The sequence below is a fragment of the Lithobates pipiens genome, unplaced genomic scaffold (genome assembly GCF_037356315.1).
Source record: "Lithobates pipiens isolate NorthernLeopardFrog02 unplaced genomic scaffold, aLitPip1_a1.2 Scaffold_25, whole genome shotgun sequence".
NCBI classification, from domain to species: Eukaryota; Metazoa; Chordata; class Amphibia; order Anura; family Ranidae; genus Lithobates; species Lithobates pipiens.
In genome coordinates, this window is record NW_027507787.1 from 146,120,608 (window position 1) to 146,143,624 (window position 23,017).

Genomic DNA, 23,017 nt, shown 5'->3' on the forward strand with positions numbered 1-23,017 from the left:
TTTTTTTTTGGGCATTTTTAATAAAAAGATCCTATCCCTCTAGGCTCTGGTGAGTTTTCTGGTGGAGGATTGCTCGGTGATTGACGTGGATGTACGGAGGGGATTAACTGGACCAGTGATTCTCAACCAGGGTTCTGTGAAACCCTATGGTTCCTCCAGAGGTTGCTAGGGGTTCCTTCAGCATTGGGCAATTTCTGCCTCTCAGATAAGTTCCCACTGACACCATTGATCTTTTTAGCTATCTGTAAGGGTGTAATTCTTTCCAATGACCACAAGTGTAAGGACCATTCTTCCCACTGACCATCACACTATTGTATCACGAGTTGTTGATTTCAAATTTTTAGCAGGGGTTCCCCCCCGAGACCGGAGAACTATTTCAAGGGTTCCTCTGTGTTGAAAAGGTTGAGAAAGGCTGCACTAGACTATCTTTTATTATACATCAGTGTGGACTTTAATTATGACTTTGCACTGTTTTGTAATCAAAAGGCTACTGTTTGTATACTTTGTTTCTTGTATGTTACAATTTGTTTTCTTGTGTGTCTGACATTGGCTGATTGCAGAGGAAAGGCTGCTCTTGATTATTTGATTACAAAGATCGCTTTGTGCAACATTCATAAACAGACTATCACCCAGGGATGATGGACATCCACCAACATCTCCAACCATTCAGGTCAAAGCAGGGGCGGACTGACAACTCATGGCGGGGGAGATTATGGGGCCACACAGTATACACAAACACAGAATACAATCACACAGTATACACATACATGTACACACAGTATACACAGACAGGTTTCTATAGGCTGAGAAGGTACTGGAGAGGTGGGGCAGCTATAATCTCAGGACTTTTAGAATAAAAGGATGTCGGTAAGGGACATTTCAGAGACCGATGTAAAAAAAAAAAACACAGATTTTTACATACTGTCCCTGGTTTTACTGAGGCTGGCAACCCTGATGGGGCCCCTTAGTGGCCCAGGGCCCCCGTGCAGTGCCCGAGTGGCTTAATCGTCAGTCCGCCCCTGGGTCAAAGTCCTCCTTGTCCAGTCCAAGGAAGTTTAGGATTGGTGGATTTGGAACAAAGTGACACATTCTGCTTTTCTCCTCCACCGCAGAGAATACATCGCCCCGCGTATCATTCCTCTAGAAGTCAGCGAAAATCTCTCTTTAGCTCTCCATCCGTTATCCCGTGTTACCCAGAGGTCACCGATTAACTAAAACTGACAGTGACGGCGGCTCTGGGCCTTCAGATGGCGGCTCACCCGGCATCATCCATCACCGTATCCTGCCCCTCTCAGCAGTATTTGCTTCCACTAACTGGCCAGAATATTGGCTGATGGTCTCATTAATGAGCTATGATAACAGGCTGCAAAGTATCTGCGTCTTCCATCGGGATAATGATCAGGAGGGGCTGACCTGGATTCAGATTGGTGAAAAACAGTGTGACTATGGGGTGTATTTCTAAAGTGGCAAATTCAATGATCGATACTTTCCTACCGAGGCATTTAAAGAGCACATTAGCTGTCTGCATTTGGCCGCAGGTCTGATGGGAGCCGCTATCACCCCCCCCCCCCACCCCCCAATACCCATTTTCCAACATCTAGATGTCCTAATCATCAAGAATTGGTGTCACCTCGTCTTTGAGGCTTTCTTGGGGGGCACTCCATGTGGAAAAGTAGATTCACCAAATACTAGCACATTGCAGTGAGCACCATGTGTCAGAGACCCCACCACATTGTCTTCAAGGGGTCTCCAAATGATGTGCTGCAGGCCACATCTGCTACAAGATTTTATATGGCCCGTGGTCAGGATCAGTGTTATATCCTCAATGTGCAATGACTGAGGAGCAACGTCTCTAGAGGCTGCCTAATGCCTCTGCTCCTGATGTGAGGGGTACTCTGATGGCAAGTAGACCCTGACATAAAGGGGATTCTGATGGGGACCCTGATATAAAAGGGATTCTGATGGGGACCCTGATGTAAAGGGGATTCTGATGGGGACCCTGATGTAAAGAGGATTCTGATGGGGACCCTGATGTAAAGGGGATTCTCATGGGGACCCTGATGTAAAGGGGATTCTGATGGGGACACTGATGTAAAGGGGATTCTGATGGGGACCCTGATGTAAAGGGGATTCTGATGGGGACCCTGATGTAAAGGGGATTCTGATGGGGACCCTGATGTAAAAGGTATTCTGATGGGGACCTTGATGTAAAAGGGATTCTGATGGGGACCCTGATGTAAAAGGGATTCTGATGGGGACCCTGATGTAAGGGGGGATTCTGATGGGGACCCTGATGTAAAAGGGATTCTGATGGGGACCGTGATGTAAAAGGGATTCTGATGGGGACCCTGATGTAAAAGGGATTCTTATGGGGACCCTGATGTAAAAGGGATTCTGATGGGGACCCTGATGTAAGATGGACTATGATGGGGACTATCATGTAAAGAGGGATTCTATTGGATTAAAAAAAACAAAAATGTCCAGCTCACTTGCCAGCCAGCCTGGAACAAAGCCAAATTTTCCTGTCTTAACAATTTACATTAAAACCAAGGGGTTTAGTCGCACACATTTGCAAATATATTTGTAAGCCACGGTGGCCACGTCAAGGCACCCTAGTGTACTGTGGTCCTAACGCTATCATTTTGAGAGTCTTCCCATTTGGAGAACATATAGCAGTAGATAGGTTAACGGGAGGCTTGCCTGGAGGGAGCCCAAACCTCCCTAAAGGTACAGGGACTCACAAGACACCCAGCAAGAGCACAATGGCAGCTGAAGGTATCCAGTGCGCCCCTACACTAATTCACCAACTATACAAATAAATGACAAAGTGGGCCATCCATTAAGGGTGCATGGGCACCACCCGCTCTATTATGCCACCCCCTATTTAGGCCAGACTTACGTCGACGGGGGTGTTTTTTTGAAGCACCTAATTACAGCCATAGGCTCTAATAGGCTTCAAATTAGGGTGGACTCGGAGTGCAGAGCATTGTGCTCGGAGCCCACCCAGGTGTGTTAGAAAAGCAAAGGAATATTCGCTTTTCTAACACTGAAATGCCTCACAGGAAGCGTGGGTCTGATACTTGTCCCCTGATTGGCTGAAAGGATGGGCGCTCCTATTGGACGCCTAGCAGGAAGAAAGAAGAGACGCATGGAGGACACAGCTCGCTGCTGCCTGACCCGCTGCCATTCCACAGCCCACCACCGTCACCCACTGTCTGACCCCCCACCAAGATGGGGTAAGTGCCGGTCTGACAGCGAGTGGGCGGGGGTCACAGTGGCTGTATTTGATGGGCACAGTGGCTGCATTTGATGGGCACAGTGGCTGCATTTGATGGCACAGTGGCTGCATTTGATGGACATGGTGGCTACATTTGATGGGCACAGTGGCTACATTTGATGGGCACGGTGGCTACATTTGATGGGAACGGTGGCTGCATTTGATGGGTATGGTGGCTACATCTAATGAGCACGGTGGCTACATTTGATGGGCACGGTGGCTGCATTTGATGGCACAGTGAGCCTGTAATTGGTGGGGGTTTTTTTTGTAAAAAAACCTTTGCCACAAGGAGCACATGGAAGGGTGATGCACATCAAAAACAAACTAAATATTTCCAGCGCACTTACCAGCCAGCCTGTATCAAAACTTACCCTGTCTAACAGTTCACTAACTCCAATGGGGACCCTGATGTAAGGGGGACAATGCTGGGAATCCTGATGCAAGGAAGAACTATAACTGAGACCCTGAGGTGAGGGGTGACTATAATGGGGACTCTAATAGAAGGGGGAAATCCTAAGGCAGACTCTGATGTAAGAGGGCTCTGATGTGGACCCTGATGTAAGAGGACATCTGATGGGGACCCTGATAAGATGACTCTAATGGGCTCCATGCTTTAAGGGGGACTCTGAGGGGACCCTAATGTAAGGGGGGACTCTGATGTAAAGGAATACTCTGATGGGGACTATAATGTAAGGCGGACTCTAAAGGAGAACATGATCTAAGGGGAGGGGCTCAAATTGGGACCCTGTTGTAAGGGGGCATACTAATGGGGACCCTAATGTGAGGAGGACTCCAATGGGAACTGTGGCAGGGACCCAGATGTAAGGGGAACTCTGATGGGGACTCTTATGTTAGGGTGCCAACTAACTTGTGACCGTGGAGTTACAGCACATGTGAATGAGAACCATTGAATACAGATGTGTTGCTTAATGTATACTAAAGATGAAGATTATTAGCCGTCATTTTAAGTCAGTGTAAAGATATGTACTGTATAGTAAATCTCTGCCTGCCTAGTCTTTAGAGAGTTAAAGTAGATCTGTTTCCATGTATAAATTCCTGACATGTCACAATAAACAGCAACAGGATCTTTTTATTAATTTTTTTAGAAAAGTTCTACCTTATATCAATAAAAAGCTATCTTTGAGCTCCAATCAGTGACTTTGCCTAGGCTGAGATGATGTCATCAGTCTGCTGCAGGCAGGAGGAAGCATTTCCTCAGTCTCCTCTCCCCACAGCGATCCCATTGTGACTTTGTAGCAAATCTTACCTTAGGACCACACCTCTGCAGGTTGAGGTTTATGAATTTTTCAAGTGCATTTTGCATTTATTCACATGCGTTTTTACTTGTTTTTTTTCCTTTGGTTTGCATTTTTGGGATGCTTCTATTATCATGCCAGTAGAAAATGCAAGCACTGCATTCTTTATGCTTTTTTTTCATGCGCTGCTGCTGTGTTGCCTTTATAGTCTATGGAGCTGAAAACTCAACCTGCTGCGGGCAAAAAAAAGGTCCACGACCCTTTCCAAAAAAAAAACAACAAATAAATTTAAAAAAATCGGTTGATAGTTTACAGAAGTAAATTGGATTCATAGGCAATCATGTTAAACGGAGTGTAGCCCGTTTCTACAAAATGGAAAACGCACAGCAAAACGCATAGGTGTGAACCAAAACGTAAGGGGGAAAGCTGCAGCAGGGGTTGATCTGTTTCATCTGTGAACACAACCAAGAAATGTACATGACTGTGTCTTCTGTGAGCAGGGATCTGAGGCCGCGTACACACGGGCGGATTGTCTGCCCAACTAAGTTCGTCAGACAGTCCGTTCAACTTTTGAATGAACGGACTTGACCACACACGACGAACAGACAGTCCGCTGAAAGCTTGCGCGATGACGTGTACAGCACGTACGACGGGACTAGAAAAACGACGTCCAATACACTGCAATGCAACCTTCGGTCGTGTAAATCCTTTCTGAGCATGCGCCATACTTAGTCCGTCCAACTAGCCTACACACGAGCGGACTGTCCGCTGAAACCAAGTTTGGACGGACAAAACCAAGTTTGGACGGACAAAATTACGGAAATTACGAAAGACAAAGTCCGTCAGACTGTCCGCTGAAAAAGTCCGCTGAAGCCCACACACGAGCGGATTGTCCGCTGAAACACGGTTCAGCGGACTAAGTTGGGCAGTGTGTACGCGGCCTCAGCCTGTAGATGGATGATGCCTGAACAAAGGTGGTACTGTCCTTCTGGAGAGATAAGCAGGTAAAGGCATTGTCAGGGGGGAGTCCAGGTAATAAATACTTGGAAGTGTTACATTGATGTATTACTCAATAAGCTGCACTTAGCATGAATACATATATGCGAGGCTAGGTCTGCTTTATATGTTGTTCTAAACACCAACTGGAGAAGTCAGTAGATCACCCATGGAGGTTTAAAATTCCTTGAAACCTTCTGCGAATATCTGAATAGGGCTCTGGGGTAGTATGATGTTTGATCCAGCCTTGGAGAAGGGGGGCAGTAAAATTACGGCTCATGTGGGATATACACCATATCTACTAATAGCTTCCTGGGAAATGTCCTGGGGAAATGTCCACGTCTTCTCAGATGAACGTTCACCTGCCTTATCCGTCCTTCTCCTCCTACCTGTCCTCGGCCCTGGCGAGCGATAGCAGCGCTCTGTGCGCAGTCACGGGGGAGCCGGCTCAGCTGCAGCGGTTATCTAGGTGTGGAAGGCGGTGGAGGTTAATTGAAAACTTAATGACTGCACCTGCTCAAACAGCTCTATTAATCATGCTGCGGCGCCAGCTCCCTCGGCGGCGGCACAAAGACATTTGGTTTTCTGATCGCTACGTGAGCTGGAGGGATGGGAGCAATCCCAACTATCAGCACAAGCTCCTTCCATATTCCATATGGTAATGCATGGCGCTGGGATGAGGCTACCAATGGGAAGAGAGAGATTTGTGCCCCATGTTCAGTCAGGAGTTGGCAAAGAAGGGGATTTAAAGTGGAACTCCGGCCTTCCCTCCAGTCTTGCATAGTTGTATGCACTGTGTGCGCTTTGCGGTACTGCAATCGCATGGATGATAGATTGCGAGCAGCAGATGTGCCTGTGTTGCTACTGTGTGTGTCCCAATAGACATGAATGGGACTGCCAGAACAGTGTGCGGGACCCCTGTACACCCCCCATGTGGGCACACGGCCCTCATACCTCAGGTTTGTTCTTCTCATCTTTCCTTTAGGACACGGCTCTCCAGACTTATCAGAATAAGAGTCATGTCTTCCTATCATCAGAGTTACCCCTTACATCTGGGTACCCCTTACATCAGAGTCTGCCCCTATATCAGAGCTCCCCCTTACATCCATATCCCCATCAGAGCCCCCCTTACATCCAGATCCCCATCAGAGCCCCCCTTACATTAAGTCCTCCACCCCAGTTCCCCTTGTATCAGAGTTACCCCTTACATCTGGGTCCCCCTTACATCAGAGCTCCCCCTTACATCCAGATCCCCATCAGAGCCCCCCTTACATCAGGACCTTCATCAGATTTCCCCTTGTATCTCAGTCCCCCCTTACATCAGGGTCCCCCTTATATCACAGCACCCCTTACATCAGAGTCTCCCTCATGTCGGAGTCCTGCCTTACATGAGATTTTCCCCTTACATCAGAGTCCTCCTTACATCACAATCCCTGATTATATCAGAGTTACTGCTTACATCCAGGTCCCCATCAGAGTCCCCCTTCCAGCAAAGTTACTCCTCACATCAGGGTCCACATCAGAGCCCCCTATACATCAGGGTCTCCCTTACACAAGAGATACCCCTTACATCACGGTCCCTATCCAAGTCCCCCTCACATCAGAGCGACCCTTATATCAGATTCTTCCTTACATCAGAGTCACCCCTTACATCAGGGTCCCCCTTATATCACAAGCAGACACCATAGGCAGCCTCTGCGCCAATTGAAGACACACCACTGACCCTAGCTGTGTGTTGGATAAAATCTTATAGTGGGCCAGGTGTGGCCCTAGGGCCATAATTTGGAGCTCCCTGGTTTAAGAGAGAGCATGCAGGAGATTGGAACTCCTGAACTGAAAACTTGCTCTGGCTCAGTAATGGAAAGTCATGACCCAAGGATGGGGATGACGACCACAGAACTGGTGTGTGTGTGTGTGTGTGTGTGTGTATGTATATATGTATATATATATATATATATATATATATAATCTCTAACGAGCAGGGGCCTCTAGTCCGTCCTGTATTGATTTGTATTGTAAGTGTACTGTCTGCCCTCATGTTGTAAAGTGCGCCGCAAACTGTTCGCGCTATATAAATCCTGTATGTATAATAATAATAGTGTGTGTGTGTGTGTGTGTGTGTATATATATATATATATATATATATATAATGTCAGCATTGGCAGCTTGACTGTAAATGTAACATTGTAACGGTTTTGTAAACCTATTTTAATTGTAAGGCTAAGGTGAACTCTCAAGGTCTGCTGTCAGTGAGGCTCTCCACTGCTCTTTGCTTCGGGCTCCACTTGCGTCTTCTCTCTGGTCGTCACATGCGGACTGAAGGAATATAAGGACCGCGATTAGGAGCGCTGTGTGTGATAGGTCTGACATGAAAGCTTTTCATTTAAAATATTAACAAGAAGCTTTGTGTAATGCTGATCCTCCCTCCGCATGGATCTCCCCTCCCGGGAGCACCAACGCTGCTTAATGCACTGAGGAGCTCACAATGAGTGCAGAGAATTCATTATTGAGTAATGGAGGATAGAAGAGAGAAGGCGCGCTCTGCCGCGGGGGGCTCATAGGGAGGAGACGCTTTGTGGTCCATTATCGATATCCCGCTGACCTCCAGCCAGAGACTTTTACTTTCCTGAGCCTCAGATTTACTCTTTATTCTAATCACTTTTATCAGCGGAAGACGGCGGCTTGGGCTTCCAAAGAGAAAACGTTTGTGATTATTGGATGCTCCCAGTATCCTCTACTGGAGGTATACTGAGGAGGATGAGGGTTCCCCCTCTTTCTGAAATTCAGAGGCATAACTAGAACCTTTTTTGTCTGGTGCATCTGGTGCAAGAAACCATGAAGAGCCCCCCTGACCGCTGAGACCCTTTCCATAAATCCTGGGCCCCTTTTCTCTGGTCCCAGAGACCTTCCCATTGATCCTGGGGGGCCCTTTACTCCCATCGTGTGTGCCCTTTATAAGCCATAGTTCATACTGCTGTGACTTATCATATGACTTGCGACACATAAAGTCGCATGACAAGTCAGACACATTAATTTCCGTAGATACTGTCTTAATCGATGCGACTCAAGGCAGAGTGACAAAAAAAGGTTCCTGCACTATTTTTTTGCAACTTTGGTGCAATTTGAGTGCCACAGACTGCAATGTTACAAAAGTTGCAATAAAATCGGAAACAAGTTGCAAGCAAGTCTGGGGTCATAGCAGTGTGAACCAAGTCTTAATGTTCTGCAGCAGCCCCCCTTCCTGCAGTCTTGAGGCCCCCCCACAGTGGCGGAACACCAGGGCCCAGTCGCAAGAGCGACCTTTGCAACCCTGGTAGTTCTACCACTGGTGAGGTCATGACTTTAAGCATCAGCTGCTGGAGGACTCCAATCCCACCTTCTCCATCATCAGAACATATTGATCAGTGTTGCCGGCTATAGTCTGATCTCTCCTCTCCTGAAATACTCTGCACTGCTGGAGGACTCTGCTTCTTCCTCTATCTAACTCTCCTCTACTGAAATACTCTGCGTTGCTTCGGAGTCACTCGATATTACATTATATGTGACTGGAGATTTCACACACAGACTTAGACAGGTGTCTGGGCGGCAGAAGCAAGGCATTATGGGTATTGCCTGCATTACTCCTCCACAGCAGCAGGAAATGAAATAATGAGCCATAAGACTAATGTAATAATAATAATAATAACTATTCTTATAATTGGAAGAGATGATGGTTATCTCTCACACGCAGGGGGTGCAGATGGTCCCAGTAACCCCTTACTATACACAGAATGTTTTCCATTCAGATACAGGCAATTAAAAACAATTTTGTACTAATTTTAAAGAATAAAATCCCATATTGTCCATACCAACCAGATTCCTTCACTTTAACTGTATAAACCATTACACCATTACTCTAGGTAATAATAAAATGAAATGATGAAATGATGAAACATTAATGTGAGAGCATAAAGTCACAAAATCATAGCATGTACAGTGCCTTGCAAAAGTATTCGCATTCCCCCCCCGGAATTTTTAGTGTTTTGTTGCCTCACAACCTGGAATTAACATGGATTGTTTGGGATTTGCATCATTTAATTTACAGAAACTGCCCACAACTTTGATGATTTTTTTTATTTTTTTATTGTGAAGCAAACAAATGGGACAAAATAACAGAAAAAGTCAATGTGCATAACTATTCACCCCCCCCCCCCCCTAAAGTCAATACTTTGTAGAGCCACCTTTTGCGGCTATCACACCTCCAAGACGCTTTGGATAAGTCTCTATGAGCTTGCCACATCTTACCACTGGGATTTTTGCCCATTCCTCCTTGTAAAACTTCTCCAACTCCTTCAAGTTGGATGGTTTGTGCTTGTGAGCAGCAATCTTTAATTCTGACCACAGATTTTCTATTGGATTGAGGTCTGGGCTTTGACTAGGCCATTCCAACACATTTACATGTTTCCCCTAAAACTACTTAAGTGTTTCTTTAGCAGTGTGTTTGGGGTCATTGTCCTGCTGCAAGTTGAACCTCCGTCCTAGCCTCAAATCACACACAGAGTGGTACGGGTTTTGCTCAAGAATATCCCTGTATTTAACACCATCCATCTTTCCCTCAACTCTGACCAGTTTCCCAGTCCCGACTGATGAAAAACATCCCCACAGCAGGATGCTGCCACCACCATGTTTCACTGTGGGGATGGTGTTCTTTGGGTGATATGATGTGTTGGGTTTGCGTCAGACATAGCATTTTCTTTGAAGGCCAAAAAGATCAATTTTAGTCTCATCAGACCAGAGCACCTTTCTCCATATATTTTGGGAGTCTCCCACATGCCTTTGTGCAAACTCAAAACGTGCCATTTTGTTTTTTGCCGAAAGTAATGGCTTTCTTCTGGTCACTCTGCCATAAACCCCAATGGCTTATTGTCGTCCTATGTACAGATACCCCAGTCTCTGCTGTGTAACTCTGCAGCTCCTCCAGGGTTACTTTAGGTCTCTGTGCTGCCTCTCTGATTAATGCCCTCCTTGCCCGGTCCATGAGTTTTGGTGTGCCTCTTGGCAGGTTTGCTGTTGTGCCATGTTCTTTCCATTTGGTTATGATAGATTTGATGGTGCTCCTAGGGATCATCAAAGATTTGGATATTTTTTTATAACCTAACCCTGACTTATAGACAACATTGTCCCTTACTTGTTTGGAGAGTTCCTTGGTCTTCATGGCAGTGCTTGGTTAGTGGTGCATCTTGCTTATGTGTTGCAGTCTCTGGGGCCTTTCAAAAAGGTGTGTATATGTAATGACAGATCATGTGACACTTAGATTGCACACAGGTGGACATCATTTCACTAATTGTGTAACTTCTGAAGGTAATTGGTTGCACCGGAGCTTTTTATGGGCTTTATAACAAAGGGGGTGAATACATACGCACATGCCAATTATTATATTTTTATTTCTGAAAAATAGTTTTATGGGGGCAGGGCCTTGACACCTTGCACTCACAGGATATCCTCATTGTTCCTGGTGGAATTACTCTGGGTGTCATTCATGCTTGAAGACTGAGGACATCTAGTGATAGCATTGAGTTAATGTGGGGGGGGGGGGGGGGGGGAATAGCACCAGAGAGAATGTAAAACCCAGAGCATGTATGTAAAACAAAAATGTACTTAAAGTGAAGCAATACCTTTTTTCACTTCTCAAAGCATGTAAAATCATTTACAGATATATCTGATTACCTAGGCAAGCTGGCCGTCCCCAAGATTGGATATGTTGCAGTCCTGGGTCTCCTCTCGTGCTCCCCAAGTTGGTGTGCCTGTCACTTATGGTTCGGGAATAGAGCAATATCAAGCTGACAAGATTTCCAAGAGCTGACAAGATAGACGTAAATGTTAAATGTTAAAACCCGGGAGCAGTGCCATGTCAAGCTAATCAAGATTTTCCATAGACGCCAATGTCAAATGTTAAAAACCGGGAGCAGTGCCATGTCAAGCTGACCAAGATTTTCCATAGACACCAATGTGTCCATACTTGCCAGTGTACGTAAAGCAACAGTACGTAAAGCAGAGTATGCCTGTACTGCAACAAGAGCTGTTTCTTTATATTTAATCCAGCTTGGTAACAATTAGAAAAACAACCCAAAGTTGGAATTGTCTTCCATGTACTCTGATACATTTCACCAAACTTGTGAACATTTACCAAAATTTCCAGAATTCAGACGAATTTATGACAAAGGTAAAATTATCAATTTTACTCGTCATATAAAAAGAGTAAGGGAGCTTTCTGGGTAATCAAAGGGGAGTCACTTCTACAATTTATGGCAGGTGTCAACAGTTCGTCAACGCATATGTCCATGGCCGTTGTCGTCCCTGAGCATTTTTTGCATGGTTTACACTTACAAAAGTCAACACAGCATGACAAATTATCAGCCTCTAATATTTACGGACAGTTGTAAAAGTCACAGATTTTTACAAACTTTCAGTAAATTTACTGACGGTTGGCAACCCCGGTCACTGATGTAAGGGGGGACACTGTTATAAAGGTTCACCCTTATATCAGTAACCCCCCCCCTTACCTTAATATATTAACTCTGCAGAAGGTAGTCTGTGGCCACCAGAGTCCCCCCCACATCAGCATTTTCTGCACCCCCCTTTAATCCGTGTCCTCAGAGTTCTTCTTTACATCAAAGTCTGCAGTATTCCCCCTTACAGTGCAAGGGGCAGCTCTGCAGACCCTAATATAAAGGGAAACTTTGATGTAAAGGACAACTCTGCAGACCCTGATGTAATGGGGGACAATGTAAACACTGATGTAAGGGGAGGTTCTGTTGACCCCCTTACATCACACTTCCCCTTTACATCATAGTCTGCAGCATTCCCCTTTACATCAGAGTATCCCTTTACATCAAGGTCTGCAGCGTTCCCCCTTGCACTGTAAGGGGGAATCCTGCAGACTGTGATGTAAGGGGGGGAACTATGTGGGCTCTTGTGGAGGAAAGGGGGGGGGCTCTGGTGACCAGAGACCTCCTTACATCACAGTTCCCCTTTACATCACAATCTGCTGGGGTTTCACTTTTCATTAGGGTCCACCGTATTCCCCTTTACATCATGAACCACAGAGTTCCCCTTTACACTGTAAGGGGTAACCCTGCAGGCTCTGATGTAAAGGGGAACTTTGTGGACTGTGATGTAAAGGGGAATTCTGTGGACTGTGATTTAAAGGGGGCTCTGGTGACCAGAGTTCCTCTTTAAACCAGAGTGAGCAGCATTCCTCCTTACACCAGAGTCCTCGTAGTTCTCCATTACATCAGAGTCCACAGTATTCACTTCCCTTACCCTTTAACATCAGGGTTCGCAGAGTTCCCGCTTGTACTGTAAAGGGGAACCCTGCAGACTCTGATGTAAAGCGTAACTCTGTACTGGGTTATAATAATCTGCCTTTCATTTAAAAGGAGAAATATGTTTTTTGTCTTATTCATTATTATTATTTTACCTTATTCACATTACAAATCACATTAGCTACATGTTTGTTGATATTTGCACTGAAAACGATCATTTTGGCAAACTTTTGAAGTATAAGTAAAAAATGTGGCTCTGTCAGTAAATGTCACGTCCGTAAAAAATTGGTGCAGTGGGTAAATTTTACTTTGGGAGGTTGGCAACACTTGGGGAAAACCTAAGGTTCACTTGAACCCTGGTTGAGAATGCCTGGGTTATATAATTTCTCGGAAGACTCCCCTTGCATTACTTGTATTCTGAAGAACATTTCATCTACAACAGATTTCACCAACACCAGTGGATTGATTGATGTTCTTCATCTGTTTGGTTTTCATATGGCAGTTTGCATTCCAACAATTGCTGACATATGACGTGTTTCATGCGCTGATATGGGTTGTATTCCATGGTTCTTTATGAAATAGATTGAGAGGACTTCTGCTATCACAATTGGACATTAAATGTGTTTTCAACGCTGCACTGCACCTCTCGTTTAGCCCTTAGAAGGCTATTTGGTAATATAATCAGCGAAATTAGATTGTTTATGATGTTAGGAAATGGGATTTCATTTGTAGCATATTAAGACAACGTTGTCTAATCTTCAATGACTATAGGAAAAGGTGGCGGAAATATTTATGTTATATAAATAAACTAATTAAATAAATTACATTTTCTTTGTCATTGTTTCTGGGGATATAATGGTGTCTTTTGCACCAATTCTTGAAACATAGAAAATTGACGGAAGCAGAAGACCAAGTATTCCAACAAGTCTGCCTTTTTTGGCACAGATTTTGAGTAAAGATCTATGTCTGTCTCAAGCATGGCTTGATTTTTACTCAGCCATAGAGTCTAGTAGTGTAATAGGCAGTGTATTTTACATCCCTGCTGAACAGACATTGGAATAAAGCTGTGTACTAACGATCAGATTATCGTATGATCGCTTCAAAAGCAACATTTTTCATACAATTTTTGGATCCTGTGTAAGGCCCATTATGTGCAGAACGGGGAAAAAAAATTATAGACTCCCTTTAAATTTGTCTGTGGGGCATTAAATACAGTCCTTATGTCAGACGTGTTAATAAGTAATTGTGTTTTTAAGAATCTGGTAGATGTTCTTTACTCACAAATGCTCCTTCCCTCCCCTGAGGGACAATGACACATGTCCTGACCAGACTCCATTTGTCAGGTGTCAGGGCGTGAAATGTCCGCGCCGAGGTCAGCTTTCCAGAAAGTGCATTAAACTGTGATGTAATGACCGTCATTCGTGATAAATGAGAACGGGCATGATGGCCCTGAGCTCACCGTGTCAAGATAAATACTTTTAGTTTGTGATTAATGAATATTTCTTCCTGAGATTGATAGATGGTCTGTGATCCACCTATATCGGGACTCCTGAGAGTTTTTAGAGGAAGTTTTTTTTTCATGAAGTCTGTTCATAATAATTGATTCAAAGAAGATTACAAGGAGTTTCTAAATATAAATCATTAAAAACAGGAAAGGACAAGAAGTGCTGGAAATTAGGCAATGGATGGAATAGACTAGACCAGTAAATTGCTAGGTTCCTCCTGGAGAAGGTCCAGTTACTGGCTGGGGTCCTCCTGGAGGAAGACAAGTAAATGGCTGTTGGTTCTTCTGGAAAAGGTTCATTTAGTGGATGGGGTCCTCCTGGAGGAAGACAGGTTAATGGTCAGAAGTTCTTCTGCAGAAGGTCCAGTTAGTGGCTTGGGTCCTTCTGCAGGAAGAAAAGTAAATGGCCGGGGGTCCTTCTGGAGAAGGTCCAATTAGTGGCTGGGACCCTCCTGGAGGAAGACAAGTAAGTTGCTGGAGTCATTCTGGAGAAGGTCCAGTTAGTGGCTGGGGTCCCCTGGAGGAAGACAAATAAATGGCTGGAGTCATTCTGGAGAAGGTCCAGTTAGTACCTGGAGTCCCCCTGGAAGAATACTGGTAAATGTCAGGGGTGCTTCCAGAGAAGGTTTAGTTAGTGACCAGGATCCTGCTGTCCAGTAAATGGCTGGAGCCCTCCTACAGAAGGTCTAGTTAGGGACTGAGATTCTCCTGAAGGAAGACCACTAAATGGTTAGGTAAGTTTCAGTTAGTAGCCAAACTTTAGTCATGTTTGCCGAACCAAACCCAGCTTCTATCAGCTCATCTCTACTGTGGAAAACACTGCTGATGGTGAAAATGTCACAAAAATCCATAACGTCAACTCCTAGCCGAAAGAATTTTCAGGCTAATTATGATGGGCTCGCAAAGGGAAATTTGGCTAAGAACACCTGATAATTGTCTTCAAAGAGCACCTGTCACAGGCCCAGCAGAAGCAGTAATTTAGTGAGTAGAACCAAGATGTATCAGCTCATAAGGAGCCTGTAACAGAATATTATAAAATGTTTCTTTCAGCATACAATCTGGCTACAGAGCGAACAAGACAGGTACACTTTTAACTGCATACAGGAAATAAGTACTCCCACCGAATCACCCGTCAATTATTTCCCAAGGTCCACAAGAGCTCTCCAAACCACTTGCATGTCATTTTCTTTGCTGGCACACGTAATCAGCTAATTACTCAAAATGAGGCTTTAATGAAGGCGCTGCTTAGCGGGAAACAGCAGAAAATTAGGGAGAGATCAGCGGTTGGGAAAAGGAACTGACAAGACAAATCCTCTATTTTATATTATTATATATATTCATATTATACAGCTTCTACATCCAGCCCAGTACAGCTGTACATTGATTTTATTTGACCGTTCCTCTCAGCCAGACACCAGGGGAAAGGCTACTTTTCAAAGACACCTCCAGAAACCTCGATACCTATGCAGGCCTGATTCTGTATTTGTCTATGTTTCATGTCACTTTAAATAGTTTGTTTGGACCAAGCTTTAGGCCCCTTTCACACAACAAGCCTGATCGGATCCACCCAGGGGTGGACTGACCATTTGGGCACGCGGGCACTGCCCGAGGGCCCCATGCCACTAACGGGGCCCCATCAGGTTTGCCAGCCTCAATAAAACCAGGGACAGTATGTAAAAATCTGTGTTTTTTTTTTAAATCCCAAGATTATAGCTGTCCCGCCTTTCCAGTAATTTTGTGTGTATGTCTATTCTGTGAGTGTATATTGTGTGTATACTGTATGCGTGTGTGTATACTGTGTGGCCCCATAATCTCCTATTGCCCAGGGGCCCCATAATCTCCTATTGCCCGGGGAGCCCCATAATCTCCTATTGCCCGGGGGCCCCATGAGTTGTCAGTCTGCCCCTGGATCCACCTGTCTGTTTTTAAGGCGGATCCAAGTGGACCACCCATTAACGCCTATGGGCAGGCGGGTGTCAGAGGAGATGTGTCCGCTGACACCTGCCTGCCATCCGATCCGCTCAAGACAGACGTATGACGATATGTTTGGCATCCATCTGGTGGATCGGATGGGATCTGATGAAAAAGGACATGCTGTCCATTTTCATCCGATCTCCACATAGAAATCAGCTCTGACGGGCCCCTCCTCATTCAGTGATCAGAGACGGACCTGTCATCTGCGGGAATCAACGGAGCGAACCCTTGCTGAGCTGGCGGACTCCGCTGAGCGAATCCACCCTATGTGAAAGGAGCCTTAGGCTGGGTTCACACTGGCTGTGGCCAGGTGTCCCGGCAAGGGGTCCAGTGCATCCCTGTTCACCGTTTCAGGTGCGAATCTGGTCCGAATTTTTGCCTGATTTCGGACCTGAAAAGGAGCCAAATACGCACAGGACCCTTTTCCAGTGTGGACTGCGGCCACCCCCGAGTTGTGTGAACCAGCTCCATTGAGTCAAATCGCATGCCAAATCGAAGCCTATTGCCGGCAATGGCACCATCCGTAGTGCAATGGAAAGTTCCTGCACTACTTCTGGGGACTTCGGGGGCGATTTCAATAGACATCTGTGCAAGAATCTGCATTGATGTCTGTCAAATCACTCCCCACAGTTGGACTGCCGGTTTGAAATCGTGGGAGTTCAGCTGAACGTAAATCGAAGGTTTACAAACACTTTAAGAAAAATCCATGATGCATTAGCTGTATTCCTTTGTGTCTTTTATTATTTTATTTATTTTTTGTGTTCGGTCGCCACGTAAGCACATGTGCAAATTCAGGAGTTTTGATTGGTCCCTGATTTTCTAACCTGTATACTGTACTATGACATACCTCCCAACTTTTTGAGATGGGAAAGAGGGACACCTATTAGCAAATGTATGTAGGCAGAGGAAAAACCCCTTGTCACACCCCCTTAAAGGAGAATTACACAAAAAAATTATTAGTTAAACCTACAAATGCTTTTTTAACCTCTACTATTTCTTTATATTGGCTTTTGAAATTTACAAATGCAGCAATTTAGAATTTGGATAAAAGGTTTTACACTGGGAAACATTTTTTGAAAAATAAAAAGTGCATTTTATATATAACTATATAGATCAGACCAAAATGAGGGATACATGAGGAGGAATGAAGGACTTTGTACCAAATCAGGGACAGTTGGGAGCTATGCTAAGCTGGTGCTCAAGTCAAGAACAGCCAAAGAACAAGCATTCTCAGAAGAAGGTCAGCAAAGGAGGAATCTGCATTTGTTTTAGTTTAGCCTTCCTTTTTGACATACAATCAAAGCTTCTCACCTTGCCACTTACTACAAATTTACAATGTTGTAGTCCGATCACTGGGGAGAGAGGAGACCGAGGAATTGCTTCCTCCTGCCTGCAGCAGACTGATGACATCATCTCAGCCTAGGCAACGTCGCTGGTCTGCTGCTGAAGGATGGATTTATAGTGATAAAAGGTTTAGCTTTTCTGGAAAAAGATCAGGTTGCTGTATATTGTGACATGTCAGCAATTTATTCATATACACTTATAAACTGATAAACATGTGTACCGGGTACTGCAAAATTTGTTTGTTTTCATTTGTTTTTTTTTTTCTTTCTTTTAGTTTTTCGGGTCATTCATTATGATCGCAATTCATAAATTGGAAAAGTAGTAATTTCATTAATTCAAAACAATGAAAATCCTTGAATTCTAAAGAATAACTAACTAGCTAACTAACTATTAAATTATAGGTATTGGAATTTCCTTTTAAATTTGGCTGTTGGTGAACGTAACAAATACGAATTTACGTATGATCCAAAATAACGAATGCCACATCTAAACAAATGGTACAGAAATTAATAAATATTAATAAAAAGTTTATATTATTGTTATTTATTATTATTAATTCATTGCATTCCATTCGTTTAGATACGGCATTCGTTATTTTGGATAAATTCGTATTTGTTACGTTTACTAACAGCCAAATTTGAAAGGAAATTCCAATACCTATTATTTAATAGTTATTTCCAATTTTCAAGTTTTCAGATTTTTGAATTTACGAATTTTTGAAGTCATGAATTTACGAATATTCAATTAATATTCAGAAAAATTAGTTAAACGTTTTTTGTTAATTCAGATGTTTCCAAATTGACAAATTTGTCGAAATTTGTTAAAAAAAAAGAATTCGAAATTGCTTGATTGATTGATTAATTAATTGATTGTTGGGCGTATAATCTACAAGACTACATGAAGGGGAAAAAAAAAGAAGAAAAACCTGTTTTAGAAATTGATTTTTTTTCTGGTAGCTAGGACGAACAAAAAAATCAGGACAAAAATGAGTCACTAGAATACTAAAATCTCTGATGTATTTTTCCTATCTCCAGGATATCACACAATATCGCAGACGCTTAGCACAAACTCCCGCAGGATTTTATGAGCACACAGTACAGTAAACCCATATCAGAAAAAAAAACATTTAAGGAAGAGCAGAGCGCTGTGTGTTAGGCGCTATAGGATGTCTGATTGGACCTCTCTAGTAATGACAGTGCTGCAACGCCAATGACCTGGGGTAGGGCCCGTGCCATAGCCAATGCAAATACCAACTTAAAAGGGATAGTTCACCTTTATCACGAAACTGCCTATGCAGATAAAGGGCATCTGTAGATAAAAAAAGCGAGCTGTGCAGCTCTGACTAAGGTTGAATAAAGCCCTTGCTATAGGTGTAGGCAGTGGCAGCTGGTGCTCAAAATTTTTGGGGGTGCACACAAACTGAAAAATTCTGAAAAAAAACCCATCAAACGCAGCCACTGTGCCCATCACATAGGGCCAGGCAGGTTTGAACAGTTTTTTTCCCCTTTAATAAATTAAATAATAATTTAAAAAATGTATCTTGGATTTACTCGGGTTATCTTTGTGTAATATTAAAATTAGCTTGATGATCTGAATCATTTAAGTGTGAGAAATACGCAAAAAAAAAATCAGGAAGGGGGCAAATACTTTTTCACAGCACTGTATATAATTTGAGGAAAATATATATATAAAATAGTTTACCATTTGCCAATAAAAAATAAAAAAAATGTCCCCGAATTTCATTTAAAAAATCTGGTCACCTTAATGTAAATGTCCTACACCTATAGCAAGAGCATTATTCAACTTTAGTCAGAGCTGCACATATATAAATCCAGTATAATAATATTAAACCCAAAAGCAAAGATTTACTTTATTACAACTTACCAGTTCTTAGATGTGATGGCTGCATTCGTTTTCTTTTTTTAGACTTTCTTTCCTTTACTTTTACCTGGTGATCCGTCCAGTAAGTCTGTTTTTTTTTTTTTTTAAACGGAACAAGCTTTCCTGCAGATGTAGCAGTTCTATTGTTGAGACAAACCATTTACCACCATCAGGGGTGCTTACAATGATCAGCTTTTGTTTATTCATGTAAAAACTTTACCTCAAAAGGAAATTGTCCTGTTTGTACTTTCATCCTATTAATGATGATAGCAGTTTTCTGTTTTATTCATGGACATTTGACTATGACATTGGTGGTTGATGCTCAGTATCATTTTCCACACATGATCTTTCTGTGTTTCATATTAACATTTTTCCAATAAAAATATGGTTAAAGAAAAACGTTATCCCAAAAGCAGGGGTCTCCAAACTTTCTAAACAGGGGGCCAGTTTACTGTCCCTTGGACTTTAGTGGGGCCAGAGTGTGGTCTTTGGGAGAAGAAAGGGTCCCGACGTCAGTGGGAATAAATAATGCTCCATAGTTGTTGGTGTTATTGGGTTCAATTGTTGGTGTCATTGGGAGGAATCGTGTCCCCTTCTTGGTGTCATGGGTCCAATTGTTGGTGTCATTGGGAGAAATTGTGTCCCCTTCTTGGTATTATGGGTCCAATTGTTGGTGTCATTGGGAGGAATTGTGTCCCCTTCTTGGTATTATGGGTCCAGTTGTTGGTGTCATTGGGAGGAATTGTGTCCCCTTGGTGTCATGCGTCCAATTGTTGGTGTCATTGGGAGAAATTGTGTCCCCATCTTGATGTCATTGAGCCCAAATGTTGGTGTCATTGTGAGAAATTGTGCCGTTGGTGTCATTGGGAGCAATTCTGCTCCTTAGTGTCGGTGGGAGGAGTTGTACCCCATCGTTGGAGTCATTTTGCCCTCTTGTTGGTGTCATTGGGGGGAATTGTGTCCCTTCACTGGTCTCAGTGTTGGGGAATTATGCCCCATTGTTGGTACCAGTGGATGAAATAGTGCCCCGAGAGCCTGATAAAAGCAAGCCATGGGCCACATCTGCCCCCTGGGTCACAGTATGGAGACAACTGCCCAAAGGGAACAAAACTGTTGCTGCAGCTGCTTGTGTATCTGCAGTATGAGCTGGAGTTTGTCTTCAATTTGTTAGTGTAGGGTTGCATAAGTTCTTACCGACATGTCAGGAAAATGTAATGTTAATATCCCCTTCAGAAATATATTTACCTAGAAAAATGGTGGCGTGGTAAATACTTATTTTACCCGCTGTAAATGAAACTACCCCATAGGGGTACAATCAGGCACTGGACCCCACCTATAACTCTAGGCTATGTTCATCTTCAGCCATTGCTTCCTCATACAGGTTCTCTTTAGTTGTCGCCTTATCAGGATCTCCATTGAATAATTCCTGTCTTCTCCTTTCACAGAGCCGATCATCTCCAAGGGGAATGACTGTCTGGACGCGGCAAAGGCCTGCAACCTGGATGACACCTGTAAAAAGTACCGCTCAGCCTACATAACGCCCTGTACCAACAGCATTTCCAACGAGGTCTGCAACCGCAGGAAGTGCCACAAGGCCCTGCGCCAGTTCTTCGATAAGGTGCCAGCCAAACACAGCTACGGCATGCTGTTCTGTTCCTGCAAGGACACGGCTTGTTCAGAGCGGAGGAGACAGACCATCGTCCCGGCCTGCTCCTACGAGGAGAGGGAGAAGCAGAACTGCCTGAACCTGCAAGAGACCTGCAAGACCAACTACATATGCAGGTACCCAACCTGTCCTCTGCTCCTCTATAGGTGGGGTCAGGTGGACGGATTCATTTTAGTTTTTTTTTTCTTAAAGTGGTTGTAAACCATTTTACCTTTACCTTTTTGTAATGTTTGAAAAAAAAAACTTTATTTTATTTATTTTTTGCTTACTTGTCATGTGTTGTCCCGGATTTAGATACTCACCTGTCCAGTGGACATGTACCCGGTGAAGTGGCCTTAGGTGATACACAGAGATGAAACAAATCCTCTTACATAAGTTGTAATTGTTTAGCTGCAGTCTTCTTTTCTTTACTGTACATCCGTTCAAAGTCCAGAATTTATAGAGCTGTCAGATAAAAAGGGGCGGAGAGCTGAAGTTACACTCTGCAGAGCTCAGTGAGGAGAGCTCTGAGAGCTGATTAGAGGGAAGGAACACACCCCCTTTACACAGCACACAGGAACAGAGCTGAGGCTGTGAATCAGCTGCAGGTCCCTTTCCTGTCACCATTTTTCTCTTGGTATCAAGAAAACTTGTGAGAAGTGACTCATGCTAATAGCAGAGGGAGGCAGCCGACAGAAATAACACTTAGTGTTCTGGATTGAGACACACTATATACAAGTACACACTATAGAAGCTTTGATCATGTCTAAGGTTTATAATCACTTTAAGATGCAGTTGGTTACTTTTAGCAAAAACATTTTCAGGACCAAACCTAAAATCTCAGGAAGTGTTCAGGACCCTTTTTTTTATATCACAATTAAAACGCTGAGCAAACTGTTGGCGCTATATAAAACCTGTATAATAATAATAATTACCCTGTATTAGGGATGTATTTTGCTCATTGAGCTTCTTGGTGAAATACGCTAAAGTGCTGGTTCACATATATGCAATACGGGAACCCTGCGAATCCACTTTTTTTGTCATTATTTTATGTATAGGATGTGTATTTTTGGTGTATTTAGGATAGTTTATTTTGCTTAAAAATCTTGCAATTTTCACCAAAATTTAATAGTAACAATTCTGTATTCCCCCCATTCCCACCCTGTATCTGGAATAGTCAGCAATAGCTGTGATTGCTCCACATGCTTATTAATAATTTGACTCATTGTTGGTGTCCCCATGTCACCATATGATTAGCAGATGATGGTAATGTGATCCATATTGTTTGTCCTGCCACGTGAATAGAAAACAATCGTCACATATGTCTGACAGACCGCTCCGTGCATGGAGCCAGGCGAGGCGCACCTTCATCAGCAGTGGGGATCAGTGACACCCGCCGGCCGATCGCTGCCATACATTTTCTGCAGATTAGGGTAATTGAAATGTCATGTTTTGCGTCTCTCGCCGCCCTTCCCCTCTGCAATTCCAGCGGAAATCACTAACAAAAAAAAAGCTTGGCGGCATTTCCCAGGGAAGCAGCAGAAAGGAGAACAGATTGCAGACTGCAGCGTCTGCAGCTTTTAGAGACGGAACATATTCATATGGAGAGTAATAGAGGAGATCTGGACTCTGCGAGCTGGAAGAGCCTCTAAATCGAGTGTTTGACCCAAAATCCATAGCGGAAAGAATTTTCCACCTTCAGCTGGTGTGATTGTGAAGAGGAAAATGAAACAATGGGGGAGAGTTACTAAAACTGGTGCACCTGTGTATAGTAACCAATCAGCTTCTAACTTCAGCTTGTTCAATTAAGCTTTGACAATAAAACTAGGAAGCTGA

General features: G+C 43.7%; 1 protein-coding gene across 2 annotated transcripts in view; it reads left to right on the forward strand.

Annotated features, from left to right (window-relative positions):
* Positions 1–23,017, forward strand: part of GFRA1 (GDNF family receptor alpha 1) — a 264,489-nt gene that overhangs the window by 150,669 nt on the left and 90,803 nt on the right. For both annotated transcript variants that reach the window (XM_077454931.1, XM_077454932.1), the window contains exon 4: positions 20,982–21,318. In XM_077454931.1, the coding sequence (XP_077311057.1) occupies positions 20,982–21,318 (337 nt within the window). The remainder of the gene's footprint in view (positions 1–20,981; positions 21,319–23,017) is intronic.